Source organism: Cladophialophora psammophila (genome assembly GCF_000585535.1).
Source record: "Cladophialophora psammophila CBS 110553 chromosome Unknown aczJe-supercont1.11, whole genome shotgun sequence".
NCBI lineage: Eukaryota > Fungi > Ascomycota > Eurotiomycetes > Chaetothyriales > Herpotrichiellaceae > Cladophialophora > Cladophialophora psammophila.
In genome coordinates, this window is record NW_006912932.1 from 978,315 (window position 1) to 1,001,817 (window position 23,503).

Consider the following 23,503-nt stretch of genomic DNA (forward strand, 5'->3'; position numbering starts at 1 on the left):
GTTGGTTACTAGATAGCTTGGCCGTCTACATAGCTGGCTGGCTGGCTGGGTGGATTTTCCAGTGATTAATGTGGCGTCCAAGGCGTCATAAGCCTCTCCAGGGGAATGTGGATGGCGATGAAGGAATCATTCCGAACGTCACAGATGACGCCTGGAAGGAGACATTTTGGCACGGCCTGACTAATCCCACTGGGGGACCGGTTCTTGAAACGCTGGGTTGTCCAAAGTCGACAGCCATGTCAAGAATCACCACCCAGAATCTGCCTAACAGCCGGAATCCGGTCCAGCTATCGACGTGACAGCTTCTAGACCTGTGCAAAGACCAGATTGCGACTGGCGCTTCCCCAGAGAGACTTTGTACTTGTCCCTAGAGGCGACCGCAGGCGAGGTGGACATTTGGGCCCGTCTAACAAACTCCCCAGGCGAAGACGAGGAAAACCGGGATGCGGGTGGCGTATGGTGCTCTTTCGAGTTATTGGCAACTGGCAATAAGCCTGAGGCTTGTCAGGCCCAAGAGGTTTGCTGTAGTTAAGCGGACGAGTCGCATCGTAGGACAACGGGAGAAAAGCTCGATTTCGGTATAGGTAGGCAGGCAGCCTAGGGTCGAGGGAGGGAGGGGGGAGAAAACTGCATCCAAGCTTTCTTTCCCCCTGGCTTCTATTCACTTAAGTCTGAAAAAGGGATGGCTGAACGAGGCACGGGCGAGTGGATTGCACCTCCTGTACGGAGTAAGAATTGTATGGAGAGCCTGTTGGTTGTCACGGTCCCCCAGGAACGCGAACGGGGATTGCGGCAGTATGCACCGAGTACACAAGTATGTAGTCTCCTAAAATCTGATGTGGGAATATGACCGAAGGTGACGTTGACGTTTGATCTTGACGATCCTTTCCCCAGCGAAATCAAGACATGCAGTATGGACCAAGTACAGTACTGTGACTTTTCAAAGGGGGGGGGGGGAAGTGGTATGGAGAGAGGGCACCGTCTTGTCGGGTAGCGTGATCCACAGACCCCAGTCAATGGAGACAAGAAACAAGAGAACAAGCCGAACTGCCCCCGGTGGATGCCAGCAACATGGAAGAAATTCGGGCTATTATTATTATTGTTATTGTTATTATTAATTATTATTATTATTATTAACAAAGAGAGAAGAAAGAGACATGCCCCAAAAGGGATGTTGCCCCGAGGCTGCCACCCCGAGCCACACTCACCACTCACCTCTCACCTCTTGTCTTTTTCCTTTTGCTTGTTTCTCGTATTCTTTGATTGTCGGAGCAGCAGAGGAGTATGGGGAGTACCGAGTAGCCACCGTGGTCGATGAATTGTCCCTCATATCATGTTACGAGGTACTGGGTACGCGGTAAGGGATCACGGTACTTGTACGCGGTGGTCCTTGGTGGTCCGGAGAAATAGCCTAAAGGACCGTTGAACCTAAAGGCTACGGGCCTGGCCAGACCTTGCTGACTTTGCTGCACGGTAAATCATCCAACCCACGACAAACGTTGGGCGTCCAGTCTACGTAGATGGCGACCAGGTCTAACAAGTTGACTCGCATGAGTACGATCAGGGAGTACACAGTGATGTACACAGTGATTCAGTGACCCGTACTGCCGCCACTCACCTCCTGTCTCTGTCTCGCGGGGACCAGGCCACGAATGAACCTCGTCCCATGCTGCAGCGAACTGAAACCCCCCTTTTCTCCTCGTCGCCCTCCTCCACCCTTCCAGGTTTCCTTCTCAAATGATCCAGCATGACGAATTCGGCCGGGACAATGCCCATTCCAGACGACAAGTTATGCCCGAAACGATAGCCCTGTCCAGAGAAAAAAGGAGCAATCTTCATTGATCAGCAGGAACACACCAGCCTAGGCAGGTGCTCAGGCATGTAGCGAAGATCGATCACTGAACGAAATGAATCCGCAATCAATGGGACATTGGAGAAAGGCCCTCTATCCAGGTGAGAATTTTGCAGACTGCGCGGCCTGCAAAGCCCCATTCCAACGCCTGCCCTAGCCTGTGATGATAAACGATCGCTGCGCAACCAACCCGACTCCATCATCCAGCATCTCCACTGCGGACGCCTTCGCTCCATCCCTGGAACATCATATCATCAAAAGCTGCAATGACAACGAGTCTGCGGCATGAACAGACCAATGGGTTCCTTCGTTTATCTCTTTTCTGCTTCGTGCTTCGCGTGATACCTGGGCATCCTCTCATACGCATTAGGACTGGGCTTCCTCCTCCCCTTGCCTTTTCCATGATCACATGGCTCATCGCGATCGTGATCATGATGGTGCCCGTGCCTGTGATCGTGTTTTCTCCCTCTCCGATTCCCACTCATCCTTGCACCGCCATCGTCGGGACTGTCGCTGCCACCCGCATCACTGTCGCTATCGCTAGAGGAATCACTCGAGCTGTCGTCCTCGCTGGAACTCTCGCCAAACTCCCGCGGTTTGTGGTATATACAACACACTTTGCTTGATTTTCTGCCCAGTCCTTCGTTATCCACCACGTCTTCTGCCCAGGTGATTCGTCTTCGGCGCCCTCGGCCGGTGCTCGTGCTAGACCCAGCAGCGGCATCATGTGCACCACGAAGACGTAGGATGAGGGGTTCCGGTGAAGCAGATCGTGATGAGGCTGAATCGACGGGGGTGACGGTCTGGATCGCCGAGCCTGCGGTGGCACGGCGGGAGGGGGACGCACCGTGTAAGGCTGGTGCCAGATGTCTAGCACCAGTTGGTCGAGATGGATTGTGGGACGGGTTCATGGGGGGCGGTTGGATCGACGAGGCGGTGCTCATTGCACTGGGTGAGGACATGGTCAATCAAAGGACAAAGCCACGAAAAGAATCCTCGGGGATTCAATGTCCGTCTTTGCTTTGTCTCTGTAGAAGTGGGGTCTTGTTCGTAGGTAGGCTCGTGTTCGTAGTCCCAAGATCAAAGAGCCGTTTACTAATGTATTTGGTAGATAGGTCAAAAGTGTATCAAGTGTGAAGCCACCACACACACACACACACACACACACACACACACAGAGACAAAGGTTATGGTAGTAGGAAGAGCTGCAATGAGGCTCTGGCACAATGAAGGAATGCAAATAGTGGCAGTGGAAGATGAAGACCCCCCAGCAGAGAGTGAGCTTCTCAGAGACGTGAGGCGTTTTCTTTATGGCAGACAGCGGACTGCGGCAGGCGGGAAGATGCGAGTGGGAGGAGTTTGCAGGATGCGGAAAGGAAAATGAGCACACGAGATCAGAGCATCAAGTGACGTCTGTTTTCGTCCCCGCTTTTTACCTCGCTTTGCCGTCCATTCATTCTGCCTGCTCGGCTCACTGCCTCTCTTTCTCATGCACCGCTGACCAACTACTGTACTTTGCATGCATCTGGTAATATGCAACCTGTATGCCAGAGATCCTATCGTCCTCGTCTTGGATCCCCCCCCCGCCAACCTGCATCCGACATTGTCAGCCAAAACGGCAGAAATCACTACTGCTGCGTGACTGCACGTGGTCCCAGAATGAGGATCCGTGCTTTGCCTCACATGATCGTTACCACAGCTTTAGAAGAGCCTGGACCTGGAACAATTTACCCCGAAGAGAGGACCCTCTTCTCTACCACTCTATCGGTGGCTACAAAAGCCTGTCCGGCCTCGTTTCAAATCTCCAATGCTCGTATTCGGGATGTGCTCTTCTCAGCTCTCATCTAATCTTCTAGCATCTCATGCTCTTGATCATACCGTCGCTGCTCTTCATCCTTGGTCTCTCGCTGCACTCGACTCGGGGGGATGCAGTGGCATGGGAACCCTCGCCCCCAACCGTTGATTGTTGTTCCAGGGCCAAGTTGAGAGCGCCCAAGAGAGGTTTCGCAAGCAATACTCTAACCGCAATTGACCCGAGGACCAGCTTTTTGGTATCATAACATAATTCAAGCAAAACAAAAGTATGCATTTTCTCGTCCATCTCTGCCTGCTCCGAGCACCTCGCCCTTCTCAATCGCCGGACCTATTTTCGGGCCGAGGGTCTCAACACTTGTAGAAAGCCCAGCCGCTCTCAAATTCCTCCTCCGGTGTCGATCTTTCCATCGCATAATGTTCCACCGAGGGTTCGGGAGCCGGTGGCGGTTCTGCGGTGCGTATCGCGAATTCCGTGCGTAACTCCTCCTCTAGTCACAGCTCATCGTCCTGGTCCAGGTCCGCAGGCTTGATCAACCCACCAACTTTGAGTGCGCGCTCTCTTTCCGCGTCCGCAAGAATCTTCTTTTCTTGTTCACGTTCTTCCGCATACAGTTCGGCGTTGTCACCGGCGAATTCCTTGAGTGAGATCAAAAAGTCCCGCACATGAGTCTTGAATTTCGTGGCGTCCTCGTTGAGTGTAAAGAGGCCATTGACAAAGTGCTGAACCTGAATCTCCTTGAGATTGGGGAAAGCGCGCTGCAGCAAACTCGATGTGAACTCGCTGACAAACTGCTTGTTGGAAGTCCCGGGAGCAGCCTGGTCGGGTTGATACAGCGGTTGCGAAATCTTGTTGGTCTCAACCAGCTGGAACATCCGTGCAAGCAACATGCATTGTGATTTGAAGCCTGCCTTGTGGTCCGAGTCGGTGAGGACAAAGAACACATCCTGCAGGATAGAGATGTAGAATTGTTGGAAGAAAATCCCCGCAGTCTGGGGGTCCGTCTCTGCCATGTTGTTAATCAACTCCAAACACATGGATAGGCCTGTATTCTCGACTTCTCGGTTGTCATGTTTGCTCGCCCACATGCAAGAATCGATAACAAACTTAAACTGTCGACCGTCTAGTTTGAGCAACGCTGGGAAGCAGAACAGATTGATGGCTTGAAGTAGCTTGAAAAACTCGACTCGGAATTCGGGGTATTCATGGAAATCCTTGTTGATCATCTCGAGCGTACATTCGAAGATGCTATCCATTATCGGTCCAACCTTGTCATCCATTAGGTTCTAAGACAGTCAGCAAGACGTCCTTGAGCAGGCATGGCGCATCTAACCAAATGCCGAGATCTCTGGGGGGTCCAACGTACATGTAGCTTGTGGATAATGGTGGTGGTCACGCTGAGGACTTCGGCGTCCCTGGCATCTGGAACGTTGCGCTGGTAGTCAAGCAAAATGGCATCGAGCAGTGGCGGTACCATGCTATCATTGACCATTTGCAGGTCATCCGCCTTTTGTACGTAGATGTCGACGAGTTTCAAGATCTCCTTCTTGATGGTGCGCAGACCTCGGACCTTGGGGGTCTTTGTCTGGACGTTGCCTAGGATCCACGTTAGAATCAAGCAGAAACAGATGTTCAATCCAGCTTACCTCCAGAAGCGACAGCATCAGAGATCAGCTGGCTTGAAGCCCGGTACATGTTGAGCATATCATGATAGATGCGGCCGATCTGGGAATAGAAGTAGCTACCGATCGACGAGCACGCTGCGACATTGGTTTTCATGATGTTTCCCACAACCTTGATGATCTCGGGATCATGGAGTATGGCAGGATTGGCATTTGCTTGCTGGATGACGTTGTCCCAGGCTTGGTTTGGATAGGACATGAGGTCGCTGATCAGTCGGTCCTGCACGCTCTTCTGGCCTTGGGCCGAGATCATATAGCCACAAGCTTCGTAGAAGGTGTGTACTTGTTGTGGGGTCAAATCGCAGGTGATCTTGCGCATATTACGCACAATCTCATCAATAAACGGTTCGGTCTCGCCGGGCTGGAGAGCTACGAAATGGCGCTTGCATTTGTTGGCAATCTTGATGAACGTGTCGCAAGCCATGTCTTGAACTCCTTCGTGGGTTTCATGCATAAATTCGAAGAGCTTATTCACCACAGTCTTCAAAAACTTCCAGTGGGCTTTCAGGAAACGTGGATACTGACCAACAATATACATGATGTTGCTGGCCACGACGGCTTTGTTGTCCTTGCCACGCTTCATCTCGGTCAAGCCAAGCAAGTCCTTGATGACCGTCACCAAGAACCGCTTCTCTGTCTCTTCAGACATGGCCCCTGATATTGAGCCGATGGCCCAGCAGAGGGTGTTGCAGTTGTTCCAAGACCACTCAGACCCGTCGACTTGTCGTTGAAGCTTGTCAGACATGATTTGCTCCGTGTCGACGACATCCAAGTGCGTTAGATACACCAGACATTCGCGGGTGGTCTTGTAGAGTTGAATGGTGTCACTCTCCTTGACAAACTCTCGCACAATTTCCCCCTCGTCATTTTCAACAATAAGAACTTCCTCGGGTCGGACCATCTTTTCAACCATGACCTGCCTCAGACTGGACAATACTTGAGCATACTTGTGCTTGCGGAGAGGATAGTTGGCCAGAGTGCTTGGATGAGGTGCACCGCCGTTAGCGAGCCCGCTGACACCCATGCTGACCAGAGGATTGAGTTCGGTGATTGGGAGCTGTTGCATTTCTTCGTACAACTCTTGGACCAATTTGTTCCAGTACTCCAGACAGATCTTGAAGATTTCCCTATCGTCGATTAGACTGATCTTAATGAGGTAGAAATGGCCGTGAAGGAGGTAGTCAGAATTCGGTAGTCTTTCAATCGTCTGAAGATGTGCGGAGAAGTAGTTGGTGAGAAAGATTGCCAGGTTGAGGATGTATTCTTGTTCTGAAGACTTGGCTTTGGCATACGCCTCCCGAAAATCAGTGTCGAGAGAGAGGGTCCGTGCAACGACAGTCAAGGTTTCGGTGAACATCTGAACGAGCTTATCGTCGTACTGATATTGCTGTCCCAGCTGCAAGCCACCAATTTCCGTCAAGCATTTGAGGGTTATATTGCGGAATTGGTCGACTTCGAGGAATCTGGTGACGAGAGTGTCAATGAGCTTTGTTTCAAAGATGAACCCAAGGGGAATCCAATTTAGAAATCGAAGCAATGTTTCGAGAGTCGCCTTGACCAGACTGACAGAGTCGGCTGTGGTAAGGATTTCATTGCATAGTTGAAAGATGGAGGAGAACTCGGCACACATGGTGGTCTTGAGGTTTTTGGCCTTTGTAGAAGTCATCTGATCCTGGGAGAAGTCGAAGACCTCCTCGGACAGCAGTCGCAAAATGGTCATGTTGTTTTCGCAGACCGAGATGCCGGTGTGGCAGGCGGAAATGATCTCATTGATGAAAGTGGGCCAATTCTGCGGCCACTCTTGCTTGAGAATCGTGACCAGAGTCAAGTCCAACTTGTTGAGAAAGAGCTTGTTCGCCTTGAGGGAGTCCTCCGTCTCAGAAGCCTGAAGGATCTGATTGACCACGAAATTGCGGATGCCCAAACATTGATCTCGCGGGAGAACCTTCCATCGAGTGTTGACGACATCATCCAGCACCTGTAAGCCCAGATATTTTGTGGGCACGTAGGTAGCCTCTTGCAATATTCTGTCCACCATCAACCAGGCATCGGGATTTGACTTGAACTCATTGAGCTTTTGTTGGGCCTGTTTTTGGACTTCGCCATGGCCTTCTTGAAAAGCTTTGACGGTCGCGTCAAGCTCGACGACAGTGACCGACATGGCTAGAGGAGAAGACTGCAGGAGGAAGCGCGCTCAGCGAGCGTGGAAAAGCACGAGTGTTGCGCCAGTAAGTGGCGGGGTAGATTTGAGGCTCGATCGATCTGTCGGTATGATAAAGGATCCGAGGGCGGGATGAGGAGTCTTGGTGCTTGTTGCTCCTTTGACGAAAAGAAGAGGTGAAATGGCGACAGGAGGAGTGGTGATGGGATGAAGATGGCTGCGCAGGGAGAATGAAGGGACACGATCTCTGTGTCTGTGTTGGTTGGCGGCTTAGGCAAATGTGCACTTCGTCGGATGATGGAAAATTGCCAACGAACGCGTGAGGCCCAGGCAATACTGGGTACATGGATGGGCCTCCAAGTTGGTGAGGCGCCGCACAAGGCAGCAAGCAGCAACCGCGGCGGGGCTGGTACGTAGTAGCAACTGGAGCAACTGGAGCAGCTTGTCACTGCGCGGCTATTAACGCCGGCGCTGGTACCGCTGGGCGCTCTGGGTGAATTTGTCATCCACGGCCAATTGGACTTGCTCCCTCATCCATTCGCTGCCACCCAGTGAGATACATGCTACCAGCACACAGTACCAACCAGTACCTGCTGTAGGTACATAGGTGCCCATCTGAATGCACAGGACAGTCGCTACGAAGTATCACAAGCGAATCTATATACGAATCTCAAGCGCCAACAGCTGCAATCAAAGACCAACACGGTCTCTAGACATCTCTCGTTGTCCGAATAATATATGGTTTATCTGGTATCATGGGCAGTGGCAAAGCCACATACATAGAATCTTGTGCATCAATCAAAAACCCGCGCAATCACCAAAAAGCCTCTCCTTTTGTTTGTTTGGGGATTCAATCAGTGCCTACCCCGGTCGTGTGCTCGTGGAGCTTCAGCTCTCGCTCTTCACTTTCTTTGCGATACTGTTGGTACGCCGCCGCCATCTCTTCCTTTGACTGCATCCCGTTCTTCTCGGTGATTAAATCTTTGAGCCACTTGTTCTCCATTTCCAGTTGATGCACTTTTGCCTCCAATTTGGCGTTCTTCTCCTGCACCTCCTTCACTGTCCGTTCCAACGCCTGCTCCCGCTGCTTCTTCTTTACCCGAAATCGGGCACTGGCGGCCGTATTCCTTCTCCTCTTATCTTCCTCGGCAGCCAGGCGAGACTTCTCCTCGGGATTTAAGACATTAGCATCAATAGCATCGCCTTTTCTCCGAGCAGCGTGGGGACCTGTTGCTGTGGAGGCATTGGGAGATGTATGAGAGTCTAGGTTGTTAAAGCCTGGCACAGGAGCGGGTTGAATAGGTGTGTTGTAGGTGCCGTAGTAGTGTGAAGAGTCGGCCGCCGATGTATCGAGGTTGGATGGCTGATAGTTCTGAGTGGGTGAAGAGCCGGACAAGAGTTCTTCGTACTTCATGTTATTCGGGTTGCTTTTAGAGTCGCCGAGGTCGAAATTGAAGGAGCCATCTTCAGGTAGTGGAGGAATGTCAAAATGAGTAAAGTCGGTGTTTGTAAACATAGCCAGGTCCTGGCTGATGTCTAACTCTTCTGCCGGGAACTGCTCTTGATCATAGGGCGACGCCAGAGTATTGAGATTGTTGAGATACTCTGAGAAGTTCGGCCCTGTCCGGCCGCGATACCCCGACATGGTCCTCCCAATGCTCCCCTAGTTTATGTCCCGTTTGCTACTTCTCACTACCGTGTATGAATGGGAAATGGTTTGGTAGAGGGTGATAGATTGAGGTCGAGATTGGCGGTCCTAAGCCGTCGACAAAGGGCGCACTATGACAAAGTAACTGCGCGTGGCGGTTTTGTCGATTCCAGAGCCCGGGGTGCAGCAAAATCACCTGTGTTGCCTCATGCCAAATATTCGAATCACCGTCCTCCAGCCCAGCGCGGCGTCGTCTCTGTCAAGAGGTGGTGGAAGAATGGAGGGAGGGAGTAATAGTGGTGGGGAGAGAAAATTGCGTTCGTGTTCGAGAGGTAGTGCGTGAAAGGCCGGGAGCAGAGAGAGGGGCGCGAAAACGATCAGTCAAAGGATTCGGTGAGTACCACAGGTGTGGGATCGTTTGAGCACTTTGCGGGCTGTAACTTCGTGGGAGGCGGGCGCCCTGCGTGGGCTTCGTTCGTTGCGTGGTTGGCCTAGTGGGCCTTTTCGGACTCGCTTCGGGAATTGCGTGGTGCTCCTCCAAAACTCTCTCTCTCTCTCGGAATGGCCCTGTCTTGACCTGCCGAATTTATTCGCTCGCTTTCTCCCAGATCTCGCCCGTAATAAGATAACTTAATGGCTTCAAGCCTTCCGTGCTCTTCCAGATAGCCAAGTTAACATAGTGAAGCCGTATGCATGTGACTGCCGAGGAGCTGGGACTATAGCTGATTCATAACTTTGTCTCCGTTATGTAGTCCCGTGGCGGTCGGTTCGCAGTCTCTCCGGATAGTTGTCGCGGAAAACTTGTCATGATCTCATCTGAAATTGGTGAATGTCGCGCCTGTAAGACGGATCAGACTGCCGAAAAGGGTCCTTGTGCATCAAGATTAGTCGTGCTTTGGGTCTGGGAGTTGCTCACTTGGAGGCGCTCATCGCCGTCCCCTCCACTGATTTTATCTTATACGCGCGAGCTCGCCGAAGTCTCCTGTTTGATCACAAATCCACCCTTATTCTGCCTCTGACTGTATGCACGTAATTGACTAGTGCTTGCCAGGTGATAACCAAGGCTCAGAGAGGGTTGGATGACTTCGATCAGGATTCGTCTGCTTCAAATGCTCCAAGCTGCGTAAAGAACCCTAGTGTGGGGTTTGGGCATCCATTCGGTGGTTGTGTCGCATGGCTGAACAAGCTTGCATGTGGCACGGATCTGGAAGTATTCACCGACCCATTCCAATCGAATGTATAATACGCAGAATAATCAGAATGCTACTGGGTACAAGATCTCTGTCTGCTCATATCGACAACGAAACTGCAGCTCGCAATTGAGAGGGTCACTGCCCATGACTCAGTTGGTAGGTCACATGACTCCCACATGACTCGAATGTTTACATTGGCTCCTTTATCTCATCCCACTTCATCCTCAATGTAAACAAACCCATCAGCCCCATCATGGCTCCTATTCTGGCGAAATCGCTGAACCGCCTGTCCAAGGAAAGTATCCTAGACCTTGCGCTGAGATGGCTGGAGGAAAACCACACTTCTACTCCCTATTTACAGAGCAATCGTACCGGCTTCGAAGCTGATGAAGAGGATTATCTGCACACCCCGGCCGAGACTATTGGAGAACTGCGAAAATGGTACCATGATCTCAAGAAAAATGTTGCGAATGCTGCTAAGCGCGACATCATTGATCGCATTGTTGATGGCGACTGGCGAAGGGGTCTGACGTTGCATCAACATGCCATGATCGACTTTGCCGCTCTGGAACAAAACCACAATGCATTGAGATGGAGTGCTCTAAAGTTGGTGCCACTGGAAGTAGAGGAGCAGAACCTGCTGGGCGGTGATGACCGTCAACGTCCCAAGAAAAGGCGGAAATTGGGTCATCACGAACCAGAAATGCCCTATCCTGAGGTCTCTCCGCAAGCATTTCTCTCCGCCTTGAAACAAGAGATCTCGCCCTTGGTCAAAGCGCATTATCACCTCCATCGCATGCCTTCGCCTTACCAACTTACAATCCTTCGACTTTACATGACTCCAAACTCGGCTTTTGCACCCAACCGATCCAGGATCCCCAAACGGGCCAAGCATGCGACTGATGCGGGCAGGATCATGTACATAGCCCTTCCCGACAGCTGCCCCTACGTCTACATCTCGATATCTGGCTCCTCGCCAAGCTCCAGCGGACGTCCAAAGAGCCCAAAAGACACGAAAGATCGATTAATGGCGAAAGTGGACATGGCAGCCATGAAGAAAATCGTCCTAGAAGCTATTCCAAAGGCACTATCTCGACCACATCGTCGATGGGCGTTGGATACGACGAAGCTCGTGGCCAAGTCTCTCAAGACTATGTGCGAGCTGAGAGGCAATCACAAGCCGGGGACGGGCGGTGGAGCCTACAGCGTCTTTGCGGACGGGGAGAAGGCGTCCGAAAAGAGTCCGGTGGAAGTACAGAACAGCGAAAAGGAAAACCAGGGCGACGAGACACATTGTCTAATTGAAAAACGATTCGGAAACATGTCTGGTGAACACCACGCACCACTCGATCGCATCCACGTTAAACTTAGCAACGCCATACCGATCATGGATCATGATGATGGAGGGAAAGGGTCTGATCCATCAGAAGGACAAAAGGGAGATGGCGATATCATTTTAACATTTTCCGGAAGTGACGTGTTTCTTGGATTGAAGCAACTGGCGGAGTTGGGACCGGAATATATTGATTTGGACAAAATGCCTTCTTGGATGACGGGCGAACTGGGTATCAGCAGTCTGACGATTTAGGACACGCATTGTACACCTTGGATACAATTTGTTTTTCTTGTTGTACTGGATGACACTGGTTTTACGACGTCGACGATACTGGTTTGGGACATGATATCCTGGGGGTTCAGGAACCGCTCTCGGGGCATGGGCATACACGATGAGCGGGTTGCGGGGGATCCTGTTGTTCGTTCTCCCAAGCCTTTTCTCTGCAAAATTTATAAATCCATTGCAGCGACTTTGAATGCATTACTAATGCAAGATATCCCCTTTACACGCCCCGACTCGACATTGCTGCCGCCTCCTGTCTCGTACGAAAACCCATTTATTCTCCATATTCCCCAACCACCACTTGGCCCAGAAGTTCCATGGAACGTGCTAGTCCTCCACTTCTCAAAATTCGGCGGCTCGCAACAATGAACCTTTCGGATCTGAACGGAGTCTCCCGAGAAGCCCGTCCGACACCTCGCCCACTCGCCCGTTCGATGGAGCCTTGCTTTTCGTCCGGGCATCGGACGGCCAGGCCCAGACGACGGCGTTAACGCCACATGAGGTCAACTTATGTCCAGGGCCGGGCAGCCTGGGGTGTTGGAGCTCTCTATCTCCCGAGGCCCAGCGGCTCCATGCACGCTAACCTCGTCTCGTACCAGCGAATTGGTGATTTGAATGTACGTCTTCGAGCTAACGAGGACTTGAACCCTCAAAGCTTCAAGTCGCTGGATACTAACTACCTAGGTATATAGGGTATGTACATACCGCGCTCGCACCTCTCACCTTCTCAATAATGTTTCCGCTCAGTCGGGCCAAATATGCCCCGTACCTTGGCAGCATTGGAAATCAGAGGGCTCGGTGCTGCGATAGAAAAGGGCGTTGAGAGCATTGGATCTATGGAGGACGATAATTTAAGTCGGTGTGAACGAAAGAAAAAAAACTTGCTTCGACAAAAAAACTGTCGGAGATATCTCATCTGTGTCGTTATTTCGACCTCTTCGTTCCTATCGTGCCCAAGAACTGTCCTGAACTGTCTGCAGCACGGAAGTTAGACAAATAATACCACATATATATATCTTCGGATTCTTCCTCGCAAAGATGCCCTCCAAATACCTCTCAAAACTGCACGATAAGTCCGTCCTCATCGTAGGCGGTTCATCCGGCATAGGATACGGCATCGCGGAAGCGTGTCTGGAATTCGGTGCCAAGGTCGTCATTGCCTCGCGCTCCGCGGACAAGGTCTCCTCCGCCGTGTCGACTCTCAAGGCCTCGTACCCGGAGCATGCGGCAAACATCCGCGGACACACGGTGGACTTGAACAGTGCCCAAACGAACTTCGAAGAACAGCTCGTCGCCCTCTTCGACTTCGCCACGGACAATGGCACGAAGAAGCTCGACCACGTCGTCGAAACCGCCGGCGATCTCGGGCTCGCCGGAAAATTGGGCCTCGACATCATTACGCCGGAGCTGATGACCCAGGCGAGCTCCGTGCGTCTGGTCGGCGTCATAATGCTCGCCAAGGTTGCGAACAAGTACCTGAACAAGGCGTCCACGAGCTCCTTCACCATGACCAGCGGTGCTCTCATCTACAAGCCACGCCCCGGATTCGGCCCCTTCATCGGCGCCAGTGGCGGCAAAGAGGCCCTGACACGCGGACTGGCGTTGGATATGGCCCCCATCCGCGTCAATCTGGTGAGTCCCGGCGCGATTGAGACCGAGTTGTTGTATTCCAGTATACCACAGGGGATGGAGAGGCAGCAGTTCGCCGAGATGTACAAGAAGACGAATTTGCTGGGGAAGATTGGGAGTGTTGAGGACGTGGTAGAGAGTTATTTGAGCCTGATGAAGAATAGCTTTCAGACCGGAACCGTGGTGCATTCTGAAGGAGGATACCTTTTGATCTAGAACCTCCGCAGGCAGACAGGAGTATGAGCATGGACGCGAGCAGAATCGAGAAATCCCAGAATTTCGATATCGAGTCGGAGTTGTTGAGATTCATGTCTTCAGAGGACAAGTTATTGCGAAGCCGGAATGTCACCAGTTGCCTGTATGTTGAAAGACTAAAGCCCTCTTGCTACAGCATCAAGCCCCAATCCCAGTCCTGCACCCCTGTTCCAATTTGTGTCCCGTCATTACTCGCAAAACCGCCTGGTGGTCCGGCTTCACCAGCGCTGCTGAGGCGGCCCATCCCGGCCATAGCCGCGTGGCTCAGACGGTCGCAGTAAATATCGTATCCGTCGATGGCCGTGTCGATCTCGGTCATCCAGGGATTCATACCTGTGTCAGTTGAATCAGAACTCGAGAAGGGAAAGAAATGGGTGCTGAAGTTGGCATCGGTGTTGGAAAAGGCCGTCCACGAGCTGGTCGTGTCTTGCTGGCTCTGCATGTGGGACTGTGGGCGGGGTTGTTGTGATTGAGTTCGAGGTTTGGAGCTGAGATTCTCGCCACAAAGTCGGTAAATGATATCTCGACACTTCGGGGCGCTTGGATTCAGATCATTCATTGCGTCGATTATGCTCAGGGCTGTCAGGACTTGATTCCTCCATGAGCTGGCGTCTGGGTGGCTCGGATTGCGTCGCAGACAGTGGATTGGTATCAAAGCGGCCTGAAGAAGGAAATATCTGCAAGAGGGAGTGATAGATAAGCATGACACGTTTTGTTGGCAGGATCAATAAACGAAATGGGACATCGCTACTACAAAAAGACAGAGAATCCGGTACTTACAAGACGTACCAAGCCGCGAGCCTGGTGTGAGTTCCGGAAGACCAAAACTGAAAGATGGCCGAAATGCATTCCTCGGCAGCCTTGAAGCATCGCTTGGTAGCAATTGTTTCAGCGGATGCACCCTGCGACGGTGAGATAGGAGTTGCGGTAGCGACGTCCAAGCTGTCCTGTGCCCATCGAATCAAAAACGGGCGATACATGATGATGCGCATGATTCGAAAGCGCCACCGGCTGATTGCATGGCCAAGGAGATATTGATTAGGAAGTGGTAAATCATCATCCCGGTAGTATGGTGGAAGGCTGCTGAGCCAGCCTTCAATCAGCTCGTCATCGAGGGAGATCAACTCTGCGGCAGACGGGATGGGATTGGAGATGAGGCGGTTGTAGATTCTGATGGTGTGGAGATGATAGGATGACTGAGTCCGAACATAGGTGTAGATTGTGGTCTCATTGACTTCGGATGGGTATGACGGCGAGTCCATTTGAAGGTCCTGTGGGATGATGTTCGTCAGGCGAAGAGGGCGGAGACTTTGACAGCACGTACCTTTTCATGTATATTCAGCGGAAATGGGATGTCGACTCCTACCTGAGGCCAGTTCAAAGGCCTGCCGTACGTCACAGTTGCACCGACGTCCAGCACACAAAGCGACCACCAGATCCTCCTCCGTATCTCCTTTCGGAATGGGGCAGTCTGCCATCCCCGAAACTCCTTGTGGAGGCCTAGCGATATTGCGAGCCGTAGCGCAATGCCCCCGTAGTTGTAGCCACTGTTTGGTCTGTTTCTCTTTTGCAGGTAGTTTGCGGCCATCGCAAACGCCTGGACAAGACTGAGACTCCCAGTCTCCAAGGAATTAGTAGACAAGTTCGCCTTCACGCCGTTGAAAAGAGTGACGTGCGTATCGTCGGAGCAGGTACTCGACACGAAGGACCCGAGAGCCGCAACGAGGTTAGCCAGGGTGTGCCATGTGCTCCCGTTAGTACGGCTATTGAGCTTCGCATACTGTTCCCGGAATGAAACTTCGTGGAGGATGGGGAAGGTCGGGTGGTAAAGCGCGAAGTAGGCGTCGATGAGAGTGTCGACCACCGCTCGAGTGAGCAGAGGTTGCGCCCGGAGCCACGGCGTAGTCGTCGCCGGATAATCGTTCGAGCGATGGCTGAAGAGTTGCTCTAGGCTTTCACGCCGTTCGCTTTTGCCATCGGCCTTATCCTCGGCGCCTGTGCTCATCCATATGAGCCGCAGAAGAGCAGAACCTGAGACTGATCCCAGGAAGCCAGCATTTGAGTCATCAGCAGTCAATGTGGCCATACCGTCCGTGATCTTAGGGATTTCAGCGTCGATATCACCTCCAAAAGCTGAGTTCCCTGTACGAGGATCCGCAATATTCCAAGAAGATTCCCGCTCATCCCATTCAAAATCGTCGTCGGCAGCTGGGAGATTCTCTAGTGGAAAAGTGGAATTGTCGGCGACATTGGACGTTGAATCTACGGGAGATTCGAGATAGCTCAAATTGACCTTATGATCCGGTTCCCCGCCAATCGTAGAGAAAGATTGAGAACGCCCCTGTTGGCGGTGCGCTGAGCCCGGTGCTGGTAAAGGGGTTGAGGTCCCAGGTGGGAAGCCTGATGTAGCTGCCTGGGAAGAAGTACTCGTCGTCGCGTCGGTTGCCGGCCTCGATGGGACATCATGTTTGTTGGTGATACCATGAACAAGCATTTGCGACAGTTCAGCATCGGTGAAAAAGGTCTTCAACAGTGCTTCTGCTTTTTCCAACCGCTCCTCAACCTCTGTCAAGTGCCTGTGTATGCATTTAGCCCCGAATACTTTGCCGAGGGCGTGGCGGGAAGGACTATCACACTGACTTCCTCGTTAAAGATGATCTGCTGTGCTTGTCGTACAGACAGTGTCGATTGTACCGCTGGCAAACTGAACACACTGGCATCCTGCCATCACAACGTCCTTTGCGACGACGACATTCGCGGCACGACTGGCCAGCGTTTGCGCCGGCACGATCAGTTTTTGTAGATTCTGACATATTGCTCGACTCCGCAATTGGGACTCAGCATTCGGCTTCGTTAGTCAAGGACAGAAACAAAAGGCAAACGGAATAGAAAACGTTGAATTCATCGTGTGATGGGAGTCTTGTGCCTTGTTCGTCTGCGCGACTAGCCCCGCAATGGCTGTTTTCGTTAGCTAAGCCCTGAACGGTTTCCAGTTTGAAAGCGTCGCGGGTCCGGAACCGTTTAAAGGACCGCTTTAATAAGGGCCAGCCCTAGCGCCTACTCTCGGCTCGGTAGCTCTCTGCAAAAGACACCATTTGACCAGTCAGGATCCGAAGTTGAGCGTGCTTTTACAAGCTTCAGGAGTATGATCGATGCGCATTAGGTGGGCGAGCTCGGTTAGTCCGTCAAACCTCGAAGCATGCCTGGGGTCGAATAAGAGCCATACCGGGCGAAGAGACGCTCAGCCTCGTGAAAGTCTATGTATTGTGCTTTATATATTGTCCTGGCCCGCGCATACGTCAATCCCCGACATATTTCAAGAACTTACCCGTATGACAACCTTGCCAAAGTGCCCACCTCCGTACAAGTACTGGAACGCTTCTTTGGCTGCATCGAAGGGGAACACTTTGTCGACCACAGGCCTGATCTTCTTCGACTCGTAGAAGCGCAACATCTCTTCAAATCTGTCTTTGGGCCCGTTGACGATTCCTTTGAGCGTAACATTGCGCCGCAGCGCCAGAACATTCGTATTGGTGCGATCGGCAGCATCGTCTTGCTTCCCGCTTAGATAACCGATGCAATTGATGAGGCCTCCAAATGAGACGCAATCAAATGATTTCCCCAGGGTCTGCGCGCCTCCGGTCTCAAATATGATGTCGACACCTTCGGCGTTGGTCAAGTTCATGACGACGTTCTGCCAGTCAGGACTCTTGCGGTAGTTGATAGTGACCGTGGCTCCCAACGCCTCAGCACGAGAAAGTTTGGCACCGGAAGAGGAGGTTATGATTGCTTGAGAGATGTCAGAGTCCGTAAAAGATGCTTGTAGATGTCACTCACTCCTTGCACCAACTGCATGCGCAATCTGCAGGCCACTTATGGAAACTCCACCGGTGCCTTGGAGCAGAATTGTCTCTCCATGCCCACCCGGAGAGTTGATGGGTCTCGATCCGTTGATAGCCATCCATGCTGTAAGTGCTGCAATAGGCAGAGTGGATGCTTCCTCATCATTCAAATAATCAGGCGCTTTGACCAACCCCGTCACTGGAAAGACTCGGTATTGCTGGAGTACACCATCAAGAGGTAGGCCAAGACCAAAGGCCATGTCCTTCTCTTTGATCTGACCGGTTAGATGTGTTTGGTTGAAAATGGAAAGAACACGGTCTCCAAGGTTCCAGCCGCTTCGTTTGGAATTTCCCAGCCCAACCACAATTCCGCACATGTCAGAGCAGGGGACGACATTTGGACTGGCTCCAATTGTTTTGTGGTGAGTGTAAAGGCCCATTGCCACTAATCATGAATAGACAACGAGTTTAGCAAATGTATCTCCACCGCCGCCGTCAGAGGGCAACTGGTTCGGAAACAACGTACCTTCGGTGTCTCGATAATTCAGAGACACTGCGTGAACCTCGACCAGCACTTCGTCCTCGCCCGGAATGGGAATTGGGCAAGTGGATCTCTTCAGATTGTCCAAGCCATCCTGAGCAGTCTCCCATTTCATCATCTGTCGCGAACCCACAGCCATCCTTTCCTAGAGCCGATCGATCACCACGAAGAGGTCACTCGGAAGCAGAAGTCGTCCGGGCGAGCTACATTTGTGACGTTAGCTTGTGTAACGACTTGGTGCCATCGTGGAATATGCAGAAGATCTCCCAGCAAGATGAGCATCGCTTATGTCCGCTGACCGAGTGGAGAGATCTGGCGTGGCTGAGAGACCCTTTGGAGGGCGAATGAAGCCCCCAGATCTTAGAGCTGTGGGTTGGGCTCTGGATGCGTTCAGTGAAGTTCCTAGCCGGCGAGCATTCTGGCGTCAAAATACTTTCCCCTCCGCCGGACTGAGTACGGTGATGCGAATGACGCGAATGACGCAAGGCGCCCATGGCCAACCATGGCTTGCCATTACAAGCTGTGATTCACTGCCAGTGTTTAGCCGGAGCGGCTCCCATTGCAACTCTGGGACAATTGTCCTGTGTAAGATCCGCAAACACCTATTCTTTGGATACATCACTTAGTGCGCTCTTTCACCATGGCGGCGCAAGGGAACATGCACAATCTAACAACTCTCATTAAGAGGTTTGTAGTCATTTCCTTATGCGAACTTGGCTTCACCGCCGTCCCGCCGGCATCTCTTCAAGAGCCTCAATGGGATATAACCTTGCTAACTGCGTTGCCTGGCTAGACTGGAAGCTGCCACTTCACGACTTGAAGACATTGCAACTGCCATAGATGGTCCGGGGGCCACCGCCTCAAATGGGATCGCTGGTGCTCTGTCACCTCCCTCCGCTTCTGCTGGCACCCCTGAGCAGGCAGCGACCCCTCCAGAACCCTTGCCTAAATCGGTCGAGGCCTTCAATCAGATAATCGACGAAGATGTTGTGGCTTTTGTCAAGGCCAGCGAGAAGATTGGCGGTCTTGTAGAGGAACAAGCCAAAGCTGTCAAGGAGGCGTTTGAGGCCGAACGAACATATCTGCTTGTCGCGGCTAAAGCAAAGAAGCCCGATCCACAGCCTCCTGAGTTGATGACAGAACTTCACCGGCACACCTCAACTGTCGACGAAATCCGGGAAGCCAACCGACCGTCTCCGCTATTTACTCATCTGAGCGCTGTGTCAGAGGGGATCGTCGCCTTGGGCTGGATTGTGGAAAAGAGACCAGGCGATTTTGTGACGGATACCCTAGGAGGTGCTCAATACTGTAAGTGGCGTCCTGCCATGGGGTCTGTCTCTCATATCTGGCACTTTCCATGCGGGGAGTTTCCAGGTTGAGATCAGTTTCATGCTTTGACCATGTCACTGACTGATCCTATAGACGGGAATAAGATTCTGAAAGAGTACAAGGACAAGTACGCGGACCCAAGGTCGTTCTGCTCTGTGTATGAGTTACTGACAAAACATCAAGGGACAAGTCACATGTTGAATATATCCAGGCGTACTACAAAGTCTTTCGCTCCCTTGCCGCATACGTCAAAGAATACTTTCCCACCGGTCTCACTTGGAACACCAAGGACGGCATTGATGCCCTCGAGGCTCTGAAACAAATACAGTCTGGCGCAGCAACTCAGAAAGGGCCAATGGCTGCTGGAGGTCCCCCACCTCCTCCTCCTCCGCCGCCACCACCTCTGCCAAAATTCGACGATGATGGCCCTCCAGCCCCTCCGCTGCCACCACCTGGCGCTGCTTCACAAGGCGGAGACATGTCGGCCGTCTTCAACCAGATCAATCAAGGTTCTGCCGTCACTGCAGGATTGAGAAAGGTCGACAAATCAGAAATGACTCACAAAAACCCATCACTTCGAGGCAGCTCTGCGGTACCGCATCGATCCGAATCCCAGACATCACTTACAGGACGTGGCAAGTCTCCTGTTCCCAACAAGAAACCTGACAGCATGAGGTCTAAGAAACCGGGCCGGAAGGAACTCGATGGGAACAAATGGATTGTGGAAAACTTCGAAAACACTCAGAATGAGGTTATCGAGATTCCTGCAGAGCTTAACCACAGCATTCTAATCTCAAAGTGCAACAAATGTGTTCTGAAAGTCAACGGCAAGGCCAACGCCATCTCTATCGACAACTGTACAAACCTCTCAATCCTTGTAGACTCGCTGGTCTCTAGCCTGGACGTGATCAAAGCGCCGAAGATTCAGATTCAAGTTGACGGAGTGGTGCCAACGATTCTACTTGATCAGGTGGATGGTGCGCAGATCTACCTGTCGAATGAAAGCTTGGGCACGGAAATCTTTACCAGCAAATGCAGCGCGATCAATGCCGTGTTGCCTCCCAAAGATGAAACAGAAGACGACAGCAAAGAGTTGCCATTCCCCGAGCAGATACGCAGTGTGATCAAAAACGGGTCCCTTGTCAGCGAGATTGTCGAACATGCGGGATAGAGGGGGATTACCGGTATTCTTCTTCGAGCGTGTATCATTAGCGATGGGGTTCCAGGCTGGATCAAATGGTCTCTTACAAGTGAGCCGGCAGTTCTTTCGAGTCGATGCTACTTTATGTGTGCATAGAGGGGGATGTGAGGAGGATTCTGAAAACATGTCCCTTTAGCTGGGATTGTCTCGAACATTTCCATGCCGTGGTTTGGCAAGATGGATATCGAACTTAGCCCTTGAACTCTTCCTGAATCACTCCCTCTTTTTATCCAACTTCCACAACTGTTTGTCACCTGTTGTTCGTCGTACAATACAGGCGGCACTCTTTTTTTTCAGGTTTGAATCTTGTTGGTGGCTCCTTTGGTTTCAGCCTGCCCTTCATCTGGAGTCTGATCTGTCAAATTCAGATATCAAGGGAATTTATAAACTGCCTGCTCACATAGACGCGGTCGACCTTTATAGCCTCGATAATCCGTTCCCTCCCGCCCATTCCCGCTAGATTTTGGCAAAGCGCTGGAGGACTTTCTTGGAACTTTCTGGATGTCCTTGTCTAAAGGGGGGAAACATCAACGACGACTTCCAAAACCGACAGAGCGGCAAGATGATCCCAACACGGATCCTCATCATCTCGGACACGCACGCCCAACTGCCTTTGCCAGCCAAGGAAATGTCTCCAGTGCCATTTCACCATCCACTCCCCTCCGCTGACGTACTGATCCACTGCGGCGACCTCACCTTGAACGGCAAGCTTTCGCAGCACGAAGCAGCCGTGGAACTGCTCACGTCCGCCACCGCGGACCTGAAGATCGTGGTCCCAGGGAACCACGACATCACCTTGGACAGAGACTACTACCGCCGCTTTCCTGACAAGCACGCCGACTATGGACCCTACTCGGAGCAAACCCTGGATGGGATCCGCGAGCTGTATACCAGTCCGCAGGCGAAGGAAGCAGGCATTCGGTATCTTGAGGAAGGCGTTGCGGGGTTTGAATTGCGCAACGGCGCACGACTGACCGTCTACGCCAGCGCTTATCAGCCCGCGTTTTGCAACTGGGCGTTCGGATACCCGCGGAGCATCGACAGGTTCAACCTGCGCCAGGAAGGCGGTGGCGAGCCAGAGAATCCTGTCCCGGACCACGGCGACATCGATATCATGATCACGCACGGCCCTCCGAAGGGCATTCTGGACAAGGTGTGGCGGGGCGAGGATGTGGGTGGACAAAACGTGGGCTGCAAGCATCTTCGCTACGCGGTCGAGCGGTGTCGACCTCGCATCCATTGCTTCGGACACATCCACGAGGCTTGGGGCGCTGTCATGAAGAGATGGGATGCCGGGGATGTTGTTGGGCCGGAGCAAGTCTGCACGACGGGAGATCCACCGTCGTCGACTTTTGCTGGCGATGGGACTGGGAGATGGGAGGACAAACCAAAGAACGGTTCCGCCGCGAAGTCTGTCGCGGGGCTTGGACCGCTGCATTCAACCACCACTGAGAGTAGAAGGCAGCCGAAGAAGGTCCAAGAAGAAGGCGAGCCAGAAATACTCCCATCCGTTTCGAACCTAGCAGCGTCGTCCAAATCCAGCCCAATTCCACCGTACCATCCCAGCACAAACCCAAGCAGCTACTACATGTACCCGCACCAACTCCAGCAGCACAACAATGCCGGTGAGACGCTTCTCCTGCCTGATCCATACGATGACCAAGTGCGGCGGAAGTGCATGGCCGTCGACGGGGGAGGTTTGAACTTCGGCAGGGAGACGCTATTCGTGAACGCGAGTATCGTGAATCTCAGATATAGGCCGATGAATGCGCCGTGGGTGGTGGACGTCATGTTGCCAGAGGCTGCTGAAGGGGGGGGAAGGCGACATTGAGTTCAGGAGAATAGGGAAGTAGAAATAAAAGGGATCGGGGGTCTACATCGAAATTGCACATAAACAACAGGCATCGCTCAGAGGACGTAATGTTCAAAGCTCGTTGGATCGCCGCAGCGGAATGAATAGGGAAGTGGCACGTCTAGCCAGTTCAGGTTTCGATACAGGAGGGCATTCCACTGCTGACTACTAATAGGAAGAGGATGAAGATCCTGGAGCCCGAGACATAGCCAAGATAGATGAGGAAGTCGTGCTCCCCTATATTCACTCCGCTCAGCCTCGCGCACACCAACACGGGTCTAGTCCAAACATATATACACCCACCCACACTTTACCAGAGAATTGTTACATTTAAATTTATTGTGCTCAATTTCCTGTCACACAAAGACCCCCTACCTCGACCAGGGCGATTACCGAGTCCGAACAAGTCCTCTACATCAAGTCCAGGCCCTGTCAGGTTGAACTAGCACCGGGCTAGCAGGCGTCAGGGCCTCGATTCGAACCGAACCGACGACATTTAAATCTGGGTCTTGTCAGGACGAACTAAAAATAACGGGTTGGCAGGCAGCAGGACCTGGATTCGACACCCGCGCCGATCGATTCAACTGTATAGAATCTGTAGTATAACCGGCCGAGAAAAACCAACCCGAAAGGGTGAGTTTCGCTTATCACAGACCAGAGGTTGACTGTTCTGCGTTAAGTTTTTGCATTTTGATTCTTGATTTTTTTTTTTTTTCATCCATTCTGGTTTTGTGGGTGAGGTCGTGGGAAGGAATATATCGACCCTGATTGCCACACAAGTTAAACGTCTTTAAACGACGTACCGATGTCTCCATAGTCTCGTTCAGAGGGAGCAGCATCGTTCTGCTCCAATCCAAATGGTTCTTCTGAGATATTCCAAACGCACG

The 23,503-nt window shown here is 52.1% G+C and overlaps 9 protein-coding genes across 9 annotated transcripts; 4 read left to right on the forward strand and 5 right to left on the reverse strand.

Moving 5' to 3' along the window:
• Positions 1–2,163: 2,163 nt before the first annotated feature.
• Positions 2,164–2,814, reverse strand: A1O5_07572 (uncharacterized protein; the record flags this gene model as incomplete). The annotated part of the gene is made up of 1 exon (XM_007748161.1): positions 2,164–2,814. The coding sequence occupies one exon, from the start codon at positions 2,812–2,814 to the stop codon at positions 2,164–2,166; it is 651 nt and encodes a 216-aa protein (XP_007746351.1).
• Positions 2,815–4,159: 1,345 nt separating this feature from the next.
• Positions 4,160–7,508, reverse strand: A1O5_07573 (exportin-1; the record flags this gene model as incomplete). Its single annotated transcript, XM_007748162.1, has 3 exons — positions 4,160–4,951; positions 5,032–5,261; positions 5,312–7,508. The coding sequence occupies 3 exons, from the start codon at positions 7,506–7,508 to the stop codon at positions 4,160–4,162; spliced, it is 3,219 nt and encodes a 1,072-aa protein (XP_007746352.1).
• Positions 7,509–8,358: 850 nt separating this feature from the next.
• A1O5_07574 (uncharacterized protein) lies at positions 8,359–9,153 on the reverse strand (the record flags this gene model as incomplete). Its single annotated transcript, XM_007748163.1, has 1 exon — positions 8,359–9,153. The coding sequence occupies one exon, from the start codon at positions 9,151–9,153 to the stop codon at positions 8,359–8,361; it is 795 nt and encodes a 264-aa protein (XP_007746353.1).
• A 1,449-nt stretch (positions 9,154–10,602) lies between these two features.
• A1O5_07575 (uncharacterized protein) lies at positions 10,603–11,937 on the forward strand (the record flags this gene model as incomplete). Its single annotated transcript, XM_007748164.1, has 1 exon — positions 10,603–11,937. One exon carries the CDS (start codon positions 10,603–10,605, stop codon positions 11,935–11,937), a length of 1,335 nt encoding a protein of 444 aa, XP_007746354.1.
• A 1,068-nt stretch (positions 11,938–13,005) lies between these two features.
• On the forward strand, positions 13,006–13,812 carry A1O5_07576 (uncharacterized protein; the record flags this gene model as incomplete). Its single annotated transcript, XM_007748165.1, has 1 exon — positions 13,006–13,812. One exon carries the CDS (start codon positions 13,006–13,008, stop codon positions 13,810–13,812), a length of 807 nt encoding a protein of 268 aa, XP_007746355.1.
• A 169-nt stretch (positions 13,813–13,981) lies between these two features.
• Positions 13,982–16,345, reverse strand: A1O5_07577 (uncharacterized protein; the record flags this gene model as incomplete). The annotated part of the gene is made up of 3 exons (XM_007748166.1): positions 13,982–14,528; positions 14,632–15,122; positions 15,176–16,345. 3 exons carry the CDS (start codon positions 16,343–16,345, stop codon positions 13,982–13,984), a joined length of 2,208 nt encoding a protein of 735 aa, XP_007746356.1.
• Positions 16,346–17,167: 822 nt separating this feature from the next.
• A1O5_07578 (alcohol dehydrogenase) lies at positions 17,168–18,373 on the reverse strand (the record flags this gene model as incomplete). The annotated part of the gene is made up of 3 exons (XM_007748167.1): positions 17,168–17,640; positions 17,689–18,138; positions 18,220–18,373. The coding sequence occupies 3 exons, from the start codon at positions 18,371–18,373 to the stop codon at positions 17,168–17,170; spliced, it is 1,077 nt and encodes a 358-aa protein (XP_007746357.1).
• A 501-nt stretch (positions 18,374–18,874) lies between these two features.
• On the forward strand, positions 18,875–20,734 carry A1O5_07579 (uncharacterized protein; the record flags this gene model as incomplete). Its single annotated transcript, XM_007748168.1, has 4 exons — positions 18,875–18,921; positions 19,028–19,542; positions 19,657–19,690; positions 19,747–20,734. The coding sequence occupies 4 exons, from the start codon at positions 18,875–18,877 to the stop codon at positions 20,732–20,734; spliced, it is 1,584 nt and encodes a 527-aa protein (XP_007746358.1).
• Positions 20,735–21,326: 592 nt separating this feature from the next.
• A1O5_07580 (uncharacterized protein) lies at positions 21,327–22,595 on the forward strand (the record flags this gene model as incomplete). The annotated part of the gene is made up of 1 exon (XM_007748169.1): positions 21,327–22,595. One exon carries the CDS (start codon positions 21,327–21,329, stop codon positions 22,593–22,595), a length of 1,269 nt encoding a protein of 422 aa, XP_007746359.1.
• Positions 22,596–23,503: the final 908 nt, after the last annotated feature.